This window comes from Pongo pygmaeus, chromosome 9, assembly GCF_028885625.2.
Source record: "Pongo pygmaeus isolate AG05252 chromosome 9, NHGRI_mPonPyg2-v2.0_pri, whole genome shotgun sequence".
NCBI lineage: Eukaryota > Metazoa > Chordata > Mammalia > Primates > Hominidae > Pongo > Pongo pygmaeus.
Window position 1 is genome coordinate 14,227,546 of NC_072382.2, and position 15,449 is coordinate 14,242,994.

General features: G+C 50.3%; 1 protein-coding gene and 1 long non-coding RNA gene across 2 annotated transcripts; one reads left to right on the forward strand and one right to left on the reverse strand.

Annotated features, from left to right (window-relative positions):
• Nucleotides 1-835: 835 nt before the first annotated feature.
• On the reverse strand, nucleotides 836-10,132 carry TMEM109 (transmembrane protein 109). The gene is made up of 4 exons (XM_054438053.2): nucleotides 9,995-10,132; nucleotides 4,348-4,592; nucleotides 3,292-3,394; nucleotides 836-2,506 (listed from the first exon to the last, which is right to left on the reverse strand). Exons 2-4 carry the CDS (start codon nucleotides 4,582-4,584, stop codon nucleotides 2,115-2,117), a joined length of 732 nt encoding a protein of 243 aa, XP_054294028.2. The 5' UTR covers nucleotides 4,585-4,592; nucleotides 9,995-10,132; the 3' UTR covers nucleotides 836-2,114.
• LOC134740236 (uncharacterized) lies at nucleotides 9,500-11,097 on the forward strand. The gene is made up of 2 exons (XR_010127543.1): nucleotides 9,500-10,278; nucleotides 10,787-11,097. It is a non-coding gene; the product is annotated as an uncharacterized LOC134740236 (long non-coding RNA).
• Nucleotides 11,098-15,449: the final 4,352 nt, after the last annotated feature.

Consider the following 15,449-nt stretch of genomic DNA (forward strand, 5'->3'; position numbering starts at 1 on the left):
GCTCCCTCACGGAAGCTTCTGACCAGGGAAGAAAAAGCCACTTTCTCTGCCTCACCCACCCCCACAAGCAGCTCACCTGTGAAGGCATCTGACACCTGAATCAGAACCAGAATTCAGGGACATATGGGATAGGGGCTGCAGGGACAAGAAAGGAGGGAGGGGGTCAAACGGGGCCAGAAGCCAACCACCTGAGCCTGCCCTGACAGAGCCAGGCCACCGCCGTGGAGGAAGGGCTCTAGGTGCAGGCAGCTCTAGTCTCTTGACCAGCTCCACCTGGGGAGCGTCCTACAGCGCTTAGGAGGGTTGAGGGTTGCCCAACACTCCCAAGGGAAGGCCAGCCTCAAGGGTCCTGACCCAGCGTTGCCTACCAGGCAGTTTTGGGGAGGCCCAGAGCAGGGGCCCCAGCTGCACACTCTCATGCCCTGGGCAGCTTACAAAGAAAAAATTATGTCTGAGGCCCTCTGCAAAATTGGTCCAGCCTGTGGGCCGACTGGAAACCTTGGCACAGGAAAGTCCTCAGGTGGGTAGTGAAGGGGAGGGCAGGCAAGTCTTCTCCAGGCTGCCCACCCACCTCAGCACACTGCAGGGAAGGGGTGACCCCTCTGCCCAGCAAGCACACACATTTCCAGCAGTGCCGGTCGTTCCTACGTTTTGTAATGGGGGCACGCTTTCCTCATTCCTCGTGCCCCTAGAGGGAAGGGTACCTGGTACCAGCCTGCCTTTTCAGCTCTCCCCTCTGCCAGCTTCACACTGCCCCCACAGGGAGAAGTCGGGAGGCGGAGCTGCACTACAGAAATGGGTTTAGCAGTAGAGGAGACATGGAAGCCATCCAGACTTGGAGTAAATACATTTTATTCAGAACAAGATAATAAAATAGCGTGCACTTTATTTAAAACCAACCAAGCACTGATAAAAAATATATATCACTGCAGCTGTGATTCCACATCAAACCTGAACAGTAAGATTTGGGCATTTATTCTTCACATCATGTGCCAGGCCTGGCAGAGAAGGATATCCACCTCCACTAGAGCCTCAAAGGAAAAGTGGCCCCTAACCACCAAGACAGGGTACCCTGGTGGAGAGGGGCAGCTGGCAGCTCACCCTGCTCTCCGCAGACCACGTGAAGGGAAAGGAGCTGCCTGTGTTCCTCCCGGGCTGCCGGGGTGGGCGCTGGTCAGCAACTCCTTCTCGGTTTCAGGTTGTGGAGCGATGGGGAGAGAAGTGCATGCAGTTGTGCAGACAAGGAGGCGGGTCCTCCTTCCTCTTTCAGGGTCTCTGAAACCCCCACAGGGCATATAATGCCCAGCAAGGTCCCATTTGCAGGCACATGCCTACAAAGCAGCAGCCATCTTTTGCTTTGGCTGATGGGGAATCAAGATTCTGAGAGTGACTGCTCTTTTCTTGACACAAAGGCAGCCACAGAGCACTTTCCTACATACAGTATGGCAGCGGGCAAGCAGAGGGCCCTGCTGGCTCGGATTAAGGCACTTGAAAGAGACACAAGGTACATCCTCCTCCCCTCCAGCCCCCACAGACCTCAGGGGACCCTGTTTCCCCACCCTTTATCCTCAGGTCCCATTACCCCTGCCCCTCCCCACTGCTGGGCAATGAAGAGGACAGGAGCGTGCCTTAAAGGACCATGGTTTGGTGGGAGTACAGGGTAGGAGGATGAGGAAAACAAGAAGGGAGCTGGAGATTTGGCCAAGGAGCAACTTCAGAAGGACAGGAGAGCACGAGCATTAGGAGGAAGCCAAGGCAGCAGCAGAGGGAAGCCAGTTAAGTCATGAGAGACCAACGGCAGTGATGTTTGCTGGCGCAGATGCAGAAGCCAGAGGGAGGCCCCTCCAACCTTCCCTGGTGAGGCAGGCTGGGAGCAGACAAAGGGTTAAGAGAGTCAACCCCAGACAGAGAACCTCAGAAGACAGGGCCGCAAGGACTGGCAGGGGGAATGGCCTTTCTCTGTTTCTCTTGGCTAGTGGGGCTGGGGCAGGGATCCAGGTTCTGAAGGTTCAGAGACAGGGCAAGAAAAGGGCAGGGGGCTGGCAGGAGGGCTGCATGGCCCCGAAGCAGCTCAGCTCTTTGGTATGACACTGGCGGTGTGTGGGGCATCCGGCTCACTCCTCCTCCACACTGCGGGCCCCCTTGGCCGCTCGCCTCTGGCGCCAGCGCAGCTCCTCCACCTGGCGTTCCAGCCCTCGCACCTTGGCCTCGAGTTGGGCCCCGGAGGCTCGGGAGCCAGTGAGCCGGCTCAGCAGGGCGTAGAGGATCAGCAAGGCCAGGAGTAGCAGGGCCCGGGTGGAAGGGTCGGGCACTGACCTCATCAGGGCCACGAAGCCAGCCAGGAAGATGACAAGCTTCAGGCCCCACAGGATCCGCCCCAGCAAGGCCAAGACCAAGCCGAGGAGCAGAGACAGCAGCCAGTAGATGACCAGGGCCCCTGCTCCCCACAGCAGGAAGGTCTGGACCTGGCCAGGGCTGAGCTTCAGGCCCTGGGCGAGGTAATCACCTGGAAGCCAAGACAGTCACAGAGTCAGCCAACCTGGAGAAGTGGTGAGGGGAGAGCGGGGCAAGAGCTAAAAGGGTGGGAGGTGCTAGCCACACTGCAAAGGAATAAGCTGCTCTCGCAGACTCAGAGTGATACGGGTTGGAATCTCAGCTCTGTTTCTTGCTGGCTGTGAGGCCTGGAGTAGATTACTTGCTTCTGTTGAGCTGCAGTTTCATTTACTAAATGGGAACAATTCTACTGCCTCCCTGTACTGTGGCTGGCAATTAAATGAGATACTACAGCTCAGCACGATGCCTGATGGGAAGTGAACAACTGGCACGTGGTGGTAGAAGTTCTTATTTAGGGGGTCTGGGTGGGACAGGGTCTTGCTCTGTCGCCCAAGCTGGAGTGCAGTGGCGTGATCCCAGCTCACTGCAACCTCCACCTCCTGGGCTCAAGCGATCCTCCCACCTCAGCTCCCAAGTAGCTGGGACAACAGACACACGCCACCATGCTTGGCTAATTTTTTATAGAGACAAGATCTCATTATATTGCCCAGGCTGGTCTCAAACTTCTGGCCTCAAGTGACCCTCCTGCCTTGACCTCCCAAAGTGCTGGGATTACAGGCGGGAGCCACCACACCTGGCCATGGTAGTTCTTGGCTTGCTCTTTGGCCATGTCTCTGCAGAATCCTGGGAAGGGTTAAGCAGCTTGGGCAAAAGGCTAGACCCTGACAAAGATGAACTCCCACAAGTAGGAAAGTACAGGCAAAGCTCTGGCTGACTACCCAGTGCTCGAACACTCACCAGCTAGCCCCAAGGCATTCAGCAGCTGTGCGGCGATCCCAGACAGAGCAAAGAAGGCCACAGAAATGGCTGATGAGATGGCCCACAACACTTGGGACGAAGACTGTGGAAAGAGCATGGAGCGAGATGAGTTCATAATGAACAACGGTCCTCGCCTTCACGCCTGATCACCACTGTCCAGGCAAGAACTGCAGGAATGTCTCAGACCTGTTTCTCACCCAGTGGTGATAGGCCTGGGTCAGAGGGTAGGGGCCTTGGGCCTAGCTAAGGGGTCCCTTCCACATCCAACTTCTAGTGTACAGGGATGGCCAACAGGCTGTCTCTCTTTCCTGAACTGGAAACCAGGGCATCTGGGACATAATTTAACTGCTTTGCTGGGATACTTTGGAGGGAGCAGTAGGTGTACTTGTGTGTGAATGACGGAGACAATCAAATATTTTTAGTAGTCACCCTATAAAACTGGAGGCCTGCTAGCCGTCCAGGGAGTCATGAAGGTGCGTGGAGAACATCTGTAAAGGGATAGGATGTTCCAATGAAAAAGGAGTCTATCAGCTATACTATATTATGGATTTAATAAATGATTGTCTCAGCCCTTCAGTCCAGCCTATCAAAAGTATGTGATACCACGCTTGGGATGCCACTAGGTAAAAAAGATAACTCTGCCTTAGGCTTCCAATAAGCTCAACCCACTTCTACAGGTGAAGGAATGGATTCAGGACTTGATATTTTGCCATTTCGAGATTCTACGTCAGATTTAGACCAAAGTGAGACTCTACAGTCACCCAGTAACATGGGTTTATAAAGATGGCTCATTTCTCAGCCTTTCTGGCAAGGAAAGGGCAGGAGCCAGGAAAGGATGGGGTGGAGCTAAAAGGCCCTAGGATAGGAATCAAATAACGAGGAATTCAAAGACAAGTGCTGTGTGGCTTCTTTTTGTGGAATTTGGGGCTCTCTGCACCAGAGAGGATGTGGAACTAAGATGAGGTGGCCATTACCAACCTCTCTTCTTTTATTTTTCCTTAATGTGTGTAGTCACATGGGGACTACCTTCCTTACCTCTGACACCAGGTGCATGGTCTCTGACCCAATCCAGGCATCCAGTGTTCCCCGCACAGATCGACCTATCTGGGTCAAGACATCAACTGGGGCCTCTCTCTTCTGTTGGCCTGGTGGTGCGAAGTCTCGATGGGACTGGGCCAATGCTGAGTGGAGGAGGATGAGGGCCACTAGGACCATCAGGATGGCTTTGAACAGATGCTTTCCCCATGGTGAACTGATGCTGGAGGCTGCCATGACTGGGTCTGCCAGGAGAGAAGCACAGTGTGAGCTGAGTGCCATGGTAGACACACTCACCCTCTCAGCTCTGATTATCCCAACATCCTTCTCCACCCCTGCCCCCAGCAAGCACCAAGCTAACCCTGGAAAGAAAGTGCTGTTAGCTGGGAGAGGAAGGACTGGGACTTCCAACTGAAGCTGGGCACAACCATCTGACTCACAGGTTCCTCTTTCACATTCTTTACCACTTGCATGTTAATTAACCCGCAATTATTATTCAACACTTTAGAGTTGGTGAGAAGATCTCTCTAAGGTTTGTGCCAGCTCTAAAAATCTGAAGGCCTGTCCCTGTATCTTAGGTGCTATAGGCATAAAAGAATTATAAGACTCTATAAAGGCTCTGTCCCAAGGAGCTTATAATCTACTTAAGATACAGCTGGTATAAAAACAACTTAAAAATAGCATACAAGTAGGATTACTGCCATATAATGGTATAAAGAAAAGTGCTCAGTTATGTGCTCAAACAAGAATAACTGCACATATGTCATCTTCTCTGCAGGACCATCATGTGAGGTGGTTTTTATCCTCCTCGCCCCTACTGGTACAGATGAGAAGAAACTGCGACTCAGAAGTTAAGCATTTTCCCATGGTCACCGGGCTACACAGAAAGGCCAGGATTTGAACCCAAGCTTCTGCTTCCACCCATCTTCATTAGGAGTCAAGTTATACTGTGGGTCTCAACCATGGCTGCTCACTGGAATCACCTGGAAGCTTCCCAAGTACTGATGTCTGTGTCCCCAGCCCAGAGGTTCTGATATCATTGTCTGGGTGTGGCCTAGCCTTAGATCTGCAAAAGCTCCCTAGGCAGTTCCACTGCATGAAGTTGAGAACCACTGATACAGAGTGACCTCACCTCCCCACCCCCAATGGAGGTGCTATGGTTTGAAGAGCAAAACTCATGTTGAAATTTGACTGTTCTTGCACCTCCTGCAGAGCCTGGGAGCTCCCAGTCCAGCCAAGGATGTTGGATCTCATGGTCCTAAGTACTTCTTTGACACCCCATTCCCCTCAGTAAAATAGTTTGACCCCTTCTCCGCCAAAAAAAAAAAAAAGAAATGTAATTGCCATGATGATGGTATTAAAAGGTGGGACCTTTAAGAGGTGATTAGGTTATGAGGGTTCAGCCCTCATGAATGGATTAATGCCGTTATCTTGGGAGTGGATGAGTTCTCCCAGGAATGGAGCTCCTGATAAAAAGGATGATTTTGGCCTGATTTCCTGTCTGTCTCATGTGCTGGGTTCTGCCTTCTGCCATAGGATGACCCTTGCCAGGTGCCAGCGCCATGCCCTTAGACTTCCCAGCCTCTGGAACTGTGACCCTAATGAATTTCTGTTCATTATAAACTACGCAGTCAGTAGTATTCTGTTATAGCAAGCAGAAAATGGACGAGGACAGTGGGCAAGGGTATAATGAACAACCTTTAAAGAAAGATACTATTAATAAAAAGCTAACATTCAGCTAGGTCTTGCCACGCACCACCTAGCTCATTTAACTGTCGCAACAGCCCATCGGGTAGGTGTTGCTATTATCCCCCATTTTACTGAAGTAATTGAGGCAGGTTAAGTAGTATCTGGGGAAATCAGCATTTGAATGCAGGTACTTCTGACATTGGACCCCTCACACACAACAACTCTGCTGTATTGTCTCCAGCTAAGTCTCAGAAGTGATTTAGAAAGTCACACAGGCCAGGCACGGTGGCTCACTCCTGTAATCCCAACACTTCGGGAGGCCGAGGTGGGAGGATTGCTTGAGCCCAGGAGTTTGGGAGCAGCCTGAGCAACATAGGGAGACCCTGTCTCTACAAAATAAATAAATAAATACATTAGTCAGGTGTGGTGGTGAGTGCCTGTACTCCCAGCTATTTGGGAGGCAAGGGGGGAGGATCACTTGAGCCCAGGAGGTCACGGCTGCAGTGAGCTATGATCATGCCACTGTACCCTATCCTGGGTGAGACAGCAAGACGCTTAAAAGAAAAAGTCACACAACAGATTATTCATGAGTTAAAATAAACTTGGCATCTACCAATCATCTCAGTGAATTACTGGTGAAAATTACCTAACAACTTTGTGCTTTGTGCTCTGGGCTTATAACACAATGCCACAGACAAGTTAAGACCCAACAAGTGCCAACTCATTGAAGCAGGTAAGGATCAGCCAAGAAAAAGTACGCAAGTTCTACTTGCCACTGTGCTTGAGAAATGTTAGACAGTACCAGCAAATTCCCTGTTCCCCTCCAGGCTCAGAAATGAACCTGTAGCTCCAGGAGTTTTCATGATTCAGACCTGATGATCAGAGGCTAAGCCATGCCCCTGAGGTAGGAGCAGTCAGGTTTTTGAAGTTTTTGCAGTTAGGCACTCAGGGAGTTGACCATAAATCCAGAGCCATGAGGGATGGATGAGAGGGAAGAGAAGGATGTCCTAGTCTTGCTTAGGGGCAAGGAGGAGAGTCTAGGAAAGGGTTCTAAAAATACTACATTCAGGGTACTTTTTGGTCCAGAAACAGCTGCTCTAAGCCCTTCCAGAAGCCTGGAGGGTCAAGCAGGGCTGAAAAACATGCAATTCATGTAGAAGGCCCTCAGGCTGGGAAAGCCTTCTACTCTCTTTGGCACAAATCAAGAACCAGATGGTTCCTGCCTGCCAGTGGTCACAGATGAAGAAAGCACAGGTCAGTTCCTGAGCTATCTGGGTCATAACCATGTTGGGGACTTAAAAGAGCAGGGTTGCTATCTTGGGTTGGATGCTTTATCCAAGGACCTCCACCAGGAGGGATCAAATGTCGTTTCCTCAGCCCTAGGAGGTCAGGGTGCCATGAGCTGCTCCTCCCACAGCAGCCTGCCTTGTTCTGTCCCAGCCCCAACTCTCCAGTGGCTGTCTGCCCCAGTTAAGGGGAGCTAGAAGACCTTGAAATAAGCCCTCTACGGTGAGGCTGGCATCGTCATGCCGGCTGATGTTCTGAAGTGCACCAGAAACCAAATCTAACAGGACTGTGTAGTGTGTATCCTTTGGAGATAATGAGTGCAGGGATTGGCCGGCTGGTCTGCTTTTTCAAACTGGTTTCTTCAACAGGATTCCTTCTCATTTTTTTCCAGGTGAATCTCAGGCAGTATGGACTCACTGCTATTAGGCCTCCTCACTTTGGCCTAATCAAATAGTTTTACTAAAGGCATGGAAACAGTCTCAGCCTCTAAGAGGAGGAAGCATGTCTTAAAACTTCTTCACCTTCTGCAATGCCCGGCCTCAGACAAATAATAGGCACTCAGTAACAACTCATAATAATACAAATTTTATACATATCTATACGTATACATATCTTGTAATAATTTTTGTGTGGTGCTTTATAATTCACAAAGTGCTTATTGTTTCATCACTTCATTTAACTCTAACAACAATCTTTTAAGGTATTATTATCCTCTTCATCTTACTCAGAAAAGTATGGCTTAGAGAGGTTGAGTGACTTATCCAAGATCACACAGCAGAGCTGGGACTTGACTCCAGTACCCAGGATCTCAATCTTGCCTTTTTGCTTGTCCCATACCCGCATGCTGCCTTGATAGGACATAGTCCCTGCCCTCATAGAGCTGAAGTTCACCAACAAGCTCAAAGTGGAAGGACATCCAGACTCCTCCGAGGGAACACATACCAGGAGATCATCTGCCTTCTGGGCTTACAGGCCATGGTTTTGTACCAAGAGGTATGAGAGGACAGCAAAAGGTGGGGGACAAAACCTGCCACTTCTGTTTGGCAGCTGCAATATGGCTCAGGTGGGTCTGGAGAGCCCAGCCTGGCTGGAGAAACAGCTATACTTACTGTGTTAGTGAGAAGGCGCCGCTGCTTATGTTTAGCTGTGGTTTGCTACAAGGGTAGGATGGGGTATTTCGCGCCCCCACTCCCAATCAAGGCTCCTTCCTCCTCTTCTCTTTCGTTTTGTTAGTTTCATTTCATGCTATGAATCACCAGGTGGCAGGAGGGGCGGCAAAAAGTGCCCTCTACCGGCTCTGACTGTCCCTACGCTGCTCATAGCTGCCCTAAGGAGCGGCGGTTCTCAACTCTGGCTGCCCATCGGAACTGCCTGTGCAGCCTGTTAAACAAGGACGTCTGCCCCAACCAGGGCTACTCACTCAGACTCTTCCAGAGAGGGACTCAGCCCTTTGTTTTGCAAAGCTCCCTAGGAATTTCTGATGCATAGCCAGCAGCTCAGGGAAAAGTCTAAGCAAAGCTTCAAAAGTGCAGCAGTGTACAAAGGACCCCTGACTTCCGTCCCAGGCTCAAGTGTGCCACGGACTAGAAGCTACTACCTTTACGCCTGTTACTTAACCTGCCTGAGTTGCAGTCTCCTCAAACGTAAAAGGGAGTGAAGCCAGGTGAAGAGTTGCTGTAAGGAGTTAAGATATTTCCGCAGCAAGCGCTTTGTAAACTAAACATCTATAGAAATGTTGCAGCACACACATTACCACTGACTATATATCGTAGCATAATTTAGCAGTTTATCAACCTGCCTTCCCCATTAGACCGAGCGACTCCCGGTTAGACTTGACATCTTGGAATCCCCAGCGCCTAGTAGGAAAGATGACTAATAAATGCTTGTTAAATGAATATTAGCAACCTGCCAAGAAACCGTGAGAGTACAACGAGAAAGCCATGAAGAGGTGAAGAGGGAGGTTATTTTAATAGTAGATCCAAATATACAGCAGCCACACGAGAAGCACAGCTGAGTCTAAACGAAGGTCCTAAACAGGGCGAAGCCGCCACTGCAGAGAATGAAGTCAGCGCCCTGGCAGGTTGGGGGCAGCTCCCACTAAACCCCTGACAGCTGCTGCCCAGCAACTGTTTGGGGGCAGGGCGACTGCAAAGGGGCAGCTTCCCTGCCGCTCCGCGCCCTAACCAGGGCGCAGCCTCCCGGAGACAGGGTGTCAGTGGCATGTGCTATTTCGAACGGCGAGTCCCCTGCCAAGCGCTGAGGGGTAGCGTCGCTGGCAAGGAACCTAGCGCGACCCATGAGTTCGGGGCCCCCCGAAGGGCTCGAGCCGAGGCTGCGGGAGGCTGGGCCGTGGGTCCGGGCTCGGGGGCTCGGGCTTGGCGCTGGCCTGGTCCCCACGCCCGGGAGCCGCTCCACCTCCGCCGGACCTCGGAACCTCGCTGCAACCCTCTTCTCCCCGGAAACGTGCGCCTCCCGGGTTGCCTGGAAACGACGCCCCCGGTTGCATAGCAACGAGGATCCGGGTCCCCGGTTTGTTTCGCCCGCTGGGCGCGCGGACCCCTCCCCACTCGGACTATCCAGGCCTCCGCGGCTCTGCCTGGTGCCGCCTGCAGCGGCTGCTGTCTCCCCTTCCCGTGCGCTGCCCCGCATTCCGACCTCGGCCCGCACTCACCTTTCTCAGGCCACTGCTATCCTTCACGTGCGACTTCGCTGAAACGCGCCACCAAACCCGCGCCTCAACTCGGGGCGTTGGTTTACCTTCTCCGCATGCGCAAGGCGGGATGAGCTCGGAAACTAGCCGGCCTTCCTCACAGTCGAAGCCTGTGCCGGGAGCGCATGCGCCTCGCTTTATCTATTGCGTTTCTTTTTCCCCCCCACAAGCATTCCCACCGAGAGAAGAATGGGATCGGAAGTTCCAGCAGGGAACGGAAGTCTCTGGCTGGAAAGGGGAAATAAGTGAGTATATCTGGGCTGTAGAGTGGGTAAACTGGATCTTTGAAATCGGAGTGGAAGCTAATCCCCCTCTTGCCACCGCTCGGCATTTTGGGTAATGTAGTTCTCGAGCTACAAATGTTCCCTGGGGCATTGTGGGCAATGTAGTTCTAACCGGGCCGCTAACGAGCACCTGGTCTTCCCATACACTTTTCGCGCTAAAAAGGCACAAAAGAGAAAGGTATTAAAGGAGCAATTAAAAGCACACTGCGCTAGGAAAACGAATGCGCTCCCCCAGAGAGAAAATTCATACCTGAATACTGTAGACGGCTCCCAAATATTAGCTCAGAATTTTAGAGAAAGAGAGGAACCAGCTCCCTCTCTCCTTTTTCTGCCACAAAGGCAGTACATAGGGACAGGGGGCAGATAAATGCTAGGTAGAAGAGGGCGGGTCCCTGGTGAAACCCCACCCTCAAGCCAAAAAGCCTGAAACCTTGGCCCAAAGTGAGAACTTCTATCCATGTTTTTCCAGTTGAATGTTGCCTTTTCCTAAGCCACCCATGGCTCTGCCCTGCCTCATCCTGTGCCTAGAAAGACCCCAGACTCATCTGGCAGAGAGGAGAAGCAGCTGGATGAGGGGACGACCATGGCTGGATGTCAGAGAGAAGCAGCTTGTCTTCAGAGGGACAGCTTGAGGCGTAACTTCTGAGACGAACCTAGCTGGAGATAGCTGGACTTCAGGGGAAGACTACATACCCGCCTGTCCCACCCACTCTTTTCAGCTCCCCTTCCCTCTGAAATCCACTTTGATCAGCAATAAAATCCTAGGCATTTGTCCTTTAATTTGTTCGTGCAACTTTATTTTTCTTGGACGCTGGACAAGAGCTCGGGAGCCACGAGTGCGGATACAAAGGCTGTCAAGCTGGCCCTTTGCCCTCGCTGGTGGAGGGCAACCGCAGGCCCACGGAGCTGTTAACACTTAAGCTGTCCACGGACGGCAGAGCCAAAAGAGCACTGTAACATGCCCTCTGGGGCTTCAGGAGCCTCAGGCACCCTGCCTGGACACTGCCACGGGGCCTGCACGGAGTTCGCTCCTGCCGGTGCCCAAAAGCGCACACTCTGGCTCCTGCACCCACTCACGGGCATGCTCCCTCCTATGAGGGGTGGAACACGGTGAATCTTGAGTGAGTGGAGTGTGATCCCACTGGTGCTGAAAAACGGCTGGCTTGTTCCAGCGCTTGTGCACTCCAGTTCCCGCCTTGTTCACTTGCGTACTCCCTCCCACGAGGAGTTGAGAGCAGTGGGCTGAGTAAACGGGGCACCCGTTGTGAGTCCTGTGAAGGGTCAGCGCAATATCCTGCTTCAGCAGCACCGTGAAGGAGAATGAACAGGGCTTCAGAATGAGGTGATCCCTTGCCTGTCGTGTGATCCCGAGCACACAGCTTCATTTCTCTGGGCCTTCATTGCTTGAAGTTCAAGAACTACAAAGGACCTAAAAATACCACTTCACAGTAGGTGTGAGGTTTCAAGGAAGCAACAAGCATGAACATTAAAAAAAAAAAAATCCAGGTTGCTGACTGAATGTTTTTATCACCATCAAGAGCTGTCATAGGAGAGCTTCTTTTTGATGTTAAAACTTGTTTCTCAAACTCAACCCTCTAAAACATAACTCTTCCCTCCCACCCCCAATCATTCAGCCTTCCAGTTCTGCCTTCCTCCCAGAGTACACACTCGGTAGGCTACCAATCTGTCACCTCACCCAGTTGTTTCTTTCCATCAGATGTTCCTCAGACACATCCGTCTTCATCTGAGCTCTTGTCACTTCCTGCCCCTCAGCTAAGAGTCCTTCCTCTAGGACAGGCTCTGGTAGCATCCTAAACCTCACCTTCCAGCTTTTCTAACAGTTTCAGTTTTACATTTGCTTGTGAGATCCTTTCTGATGTGTAAGATTAACAATCTCAGGTCACAGACTTTCCTGGGAAAGAAATTTAACCTTTTTTTTTTTCTGTGACAAATTAATTTCTTTTCAACTCTCTTTTCTGTGTGGATAGTGGAAACAGTCTCAGACAGTTCAGGGTTCTTCCCATCCTTGATTTTCAGGTTGTACACACCTTTTGGAAAATGAACATAGGGCCAAATTTGGGGGAGAAAATTTATCTAATCCTGGCTGGGGGCAGTGGCTCACGCCTGTAATCCCAGCACTTTGGGAGACTGAGGCGGACAGATCACTTGAGGTGAAGGAGTTCAAGTCCAGGCTGGCCAAAATGATGACACCCTGTCTCTCTAAAAACACCAAACAAAACTAGCCAGGTGTGGTGGTATGTGCTGTAATCCCAACTACTCAGGAGGCTGAGGCAGGAGAATCACTTGAATCCAGAAGGCAGAGGGTGCAGTGAGCCAAGATCACACCACTGCTCTCCAGATGGGTGACAGAGTGAGTGAGACTCCATGTAAAAAAAAAAAAAGAAAAGAAAAAAAGAAAATTCATCTAATTATCAGTGTCAGTTGTTTAGGCTGGCAACTTCTCCCTGACTAATCTTCTGTCACTTATCCACACAGATTGCCACTAAAGATACCTGGGAAATTAAGCTTCTTCTGGGTCTTTGGCCAATGTGTCCCCATGCTCCCCAGGCAGCAACAGCAGCTTTGGTCTGGGGGAACAAGGCATAGAGGTCCCTCCTCAGGGACCCACCAGCACCAATGCATATATCTCTTTTCCCTTAACTCTCCCTGTTTCTCCGAAACCAAGTGCCCTGAATTTTTTCTATTCCCTGTGGGCTGGCTTATGAAACAGAAAGGGCTTGACGGGACTTCCTTTTTCCTGCATCCTGCTATCATAGCCATAAACTCCCCAGTAGAGGGGCACCTCTGGTTTTGCTCATTGTGATACTACCAACACCTAGTATTGTGCCTGGCTGACACACTATGGGTACTCAGTAAAGATTGGTTCAACAATTAATTACTGAGTCTCCCTCCTTCTAGTCTGTCCACTCCAACCCATCCAGTAAGAGTCTTCCAGAGGAAACTTCTGAAAGTATGGTTATCACTCCATAGCTCAAATGCAAACACATGCTGTTGTGCTGCCAGCCCAATCACCACCCAAGTTTTACCATCTTGGGTTCAAGGCCTCTCCTAAACGGATCCATTTTATTTCCTACCACACATCAAAGTACAGTACTTGAGATGCCTGGCCTGTCAGGCAACCTGTCTTCCAACCAACAATCATTATAAAGTTCCTGCTACGTGCCAGGTACAATGTGGCACTCTTATACTCTGAGAGCAAGAGTAACCAGAACAATTATGGTTCCTGCCATCATGAAGTTTACAGTCTAGTGGAGAACCCAGACATCAGATACTTATAAAATAGATAATTAAATGATTACAGTTCTTTGAAGTGGTTTGGAGGACAATTACAGTTTGCTGTATGAACTAAATTTAAACCAGGGACCATGAAAAGGGCTCCAGAGGAAGTGACATTTAAGGTGAGACTGAAGTTTACATTGGAGGGTTTGAGACAGGAGGGGGAAGAGGGAGCGGAGAGAGGACAGTGGTCCAGGCAGAAGTTCTGAAACCAGCCAGCACGGGTATGTTTGAGGAACTGAAAGACCAATGTGGCTGGAAAGAAGATAAAGTGAGACTGTGATGGTCAGCATGGGCCAGATGGTGTAAGACTTATGGGCAAGTTTCCTCAGCCAGAAACTCTCTCCCTCATTCATGGCCTCAGGAATGACCCCTGATTGGGGCTCAGAGAATGATACCCCAAAGTATGGTGCTTTAGTACTGTTTCTGAGCAAATAGGCTCACTGCCTGATGCACATAGAAGCCAATACTATGGTAGCAGCTTTTGAGAAGAGAAAGGCTTTATTGCAGGGCCACCCAGCAAGGAGACTGGAGGCATGGCTCACATCTGTCTCCCTAATTTGGGATCTGGGGCAAGTTTTAAGGGGTCACAGGGTGATATGGCTTGGCTGTGTCCCCACCCAAATCTCATCTTGAATTCTTACATGTTGTGGGAGGGACCCAGTGGGAGGTAACTGAATCATAGGGGCAGGTCTTTCTTGTGCTGTTCTTGTGATAGTGAATAAGTCTCACGAGGTCTGATGGTTTTGAGAAACAGGAGTTTCCCTGTACGAGCTCTTTGTTTTTGCCTGCTGCCATCCATGTAAGATGTGACTTGCTCCTCCTTGCCTTCTGCCATGATTGTGAGGTTTCCCCAGCCACGTGGAACTGTAAGTCCAATTAAACCTCTTTCTTTTGTAAATTGTCCAGTCTCAGGTATGTCTTTATCAGCAGCATGAAAACAGACTAATACAGAGGGCAAGGAAACATATTAGGAATTTTGGCTTGGCAGGGTCTGATTGGAGGGTGTCAAATTTGACTACACGGGTATGTTGAGGTGGATTTTAGCCCTGGATCTTTCTGGTCAACAGACCCTTTGCTCCTGAAAGAGTTCCAGCATTTAGGTTCCGGTCATGTCTAGGTCTTCTTGGTACCACAGGGAGGAATCATTGGTTCTGGGTGTTGTTAGATGTCAAAGCATTTTCTATTGGTCATGCCCTACTGACATGACTTGGAGTTTTGGCTCTGTCATACCTACAAGAGAACATGACATTCTGTTATCAAAAGAGTAGGCCCAGTTTGGATTGGTTCTGAGGTTACAGCATGCTGAGCACTTTTGAATGAAAAGAAATGGGAAGGTCTTAGAAGCTGCCTTAGAACCAAGGACTTTCTAACCTTCTCTTGCCTCCTGACCCCCACGCTAAGTGCAGGGAGAAACTCTCTCTAGAAGTTCCCTTATCTGACTGAGAAAATTTCTTTCAAAAGAAATGCAATTGTCTCAAATCCCCCTCCACAGGAAACTCATCAAATAACCAGGAAAGATTAACCACTGGAGAAGAATAAAAACTAAAAGTCACCAACTCACCACTACACCTAGAGAGACTTTTAATCTATTCTTCTGATGGGAGCTCTAACAGATTACCTGAGAGACTTTATGTGCATAATAAGACCACCTTTGTTCACAATGGAGTTCTGCCCCTCACCTTCCCACAATTTGTTGCCACCTCCTCCAGAGCTCATAAGAACTTTGTCCCAAGGCATTGTCTGTTCTTGGGGCTCATTCATTTCCCCTAAACATTATTTGCTAGCCCTCCCTAAAAATTATTTGCTAGCCCTCAAAATTGCCTACATTTCCC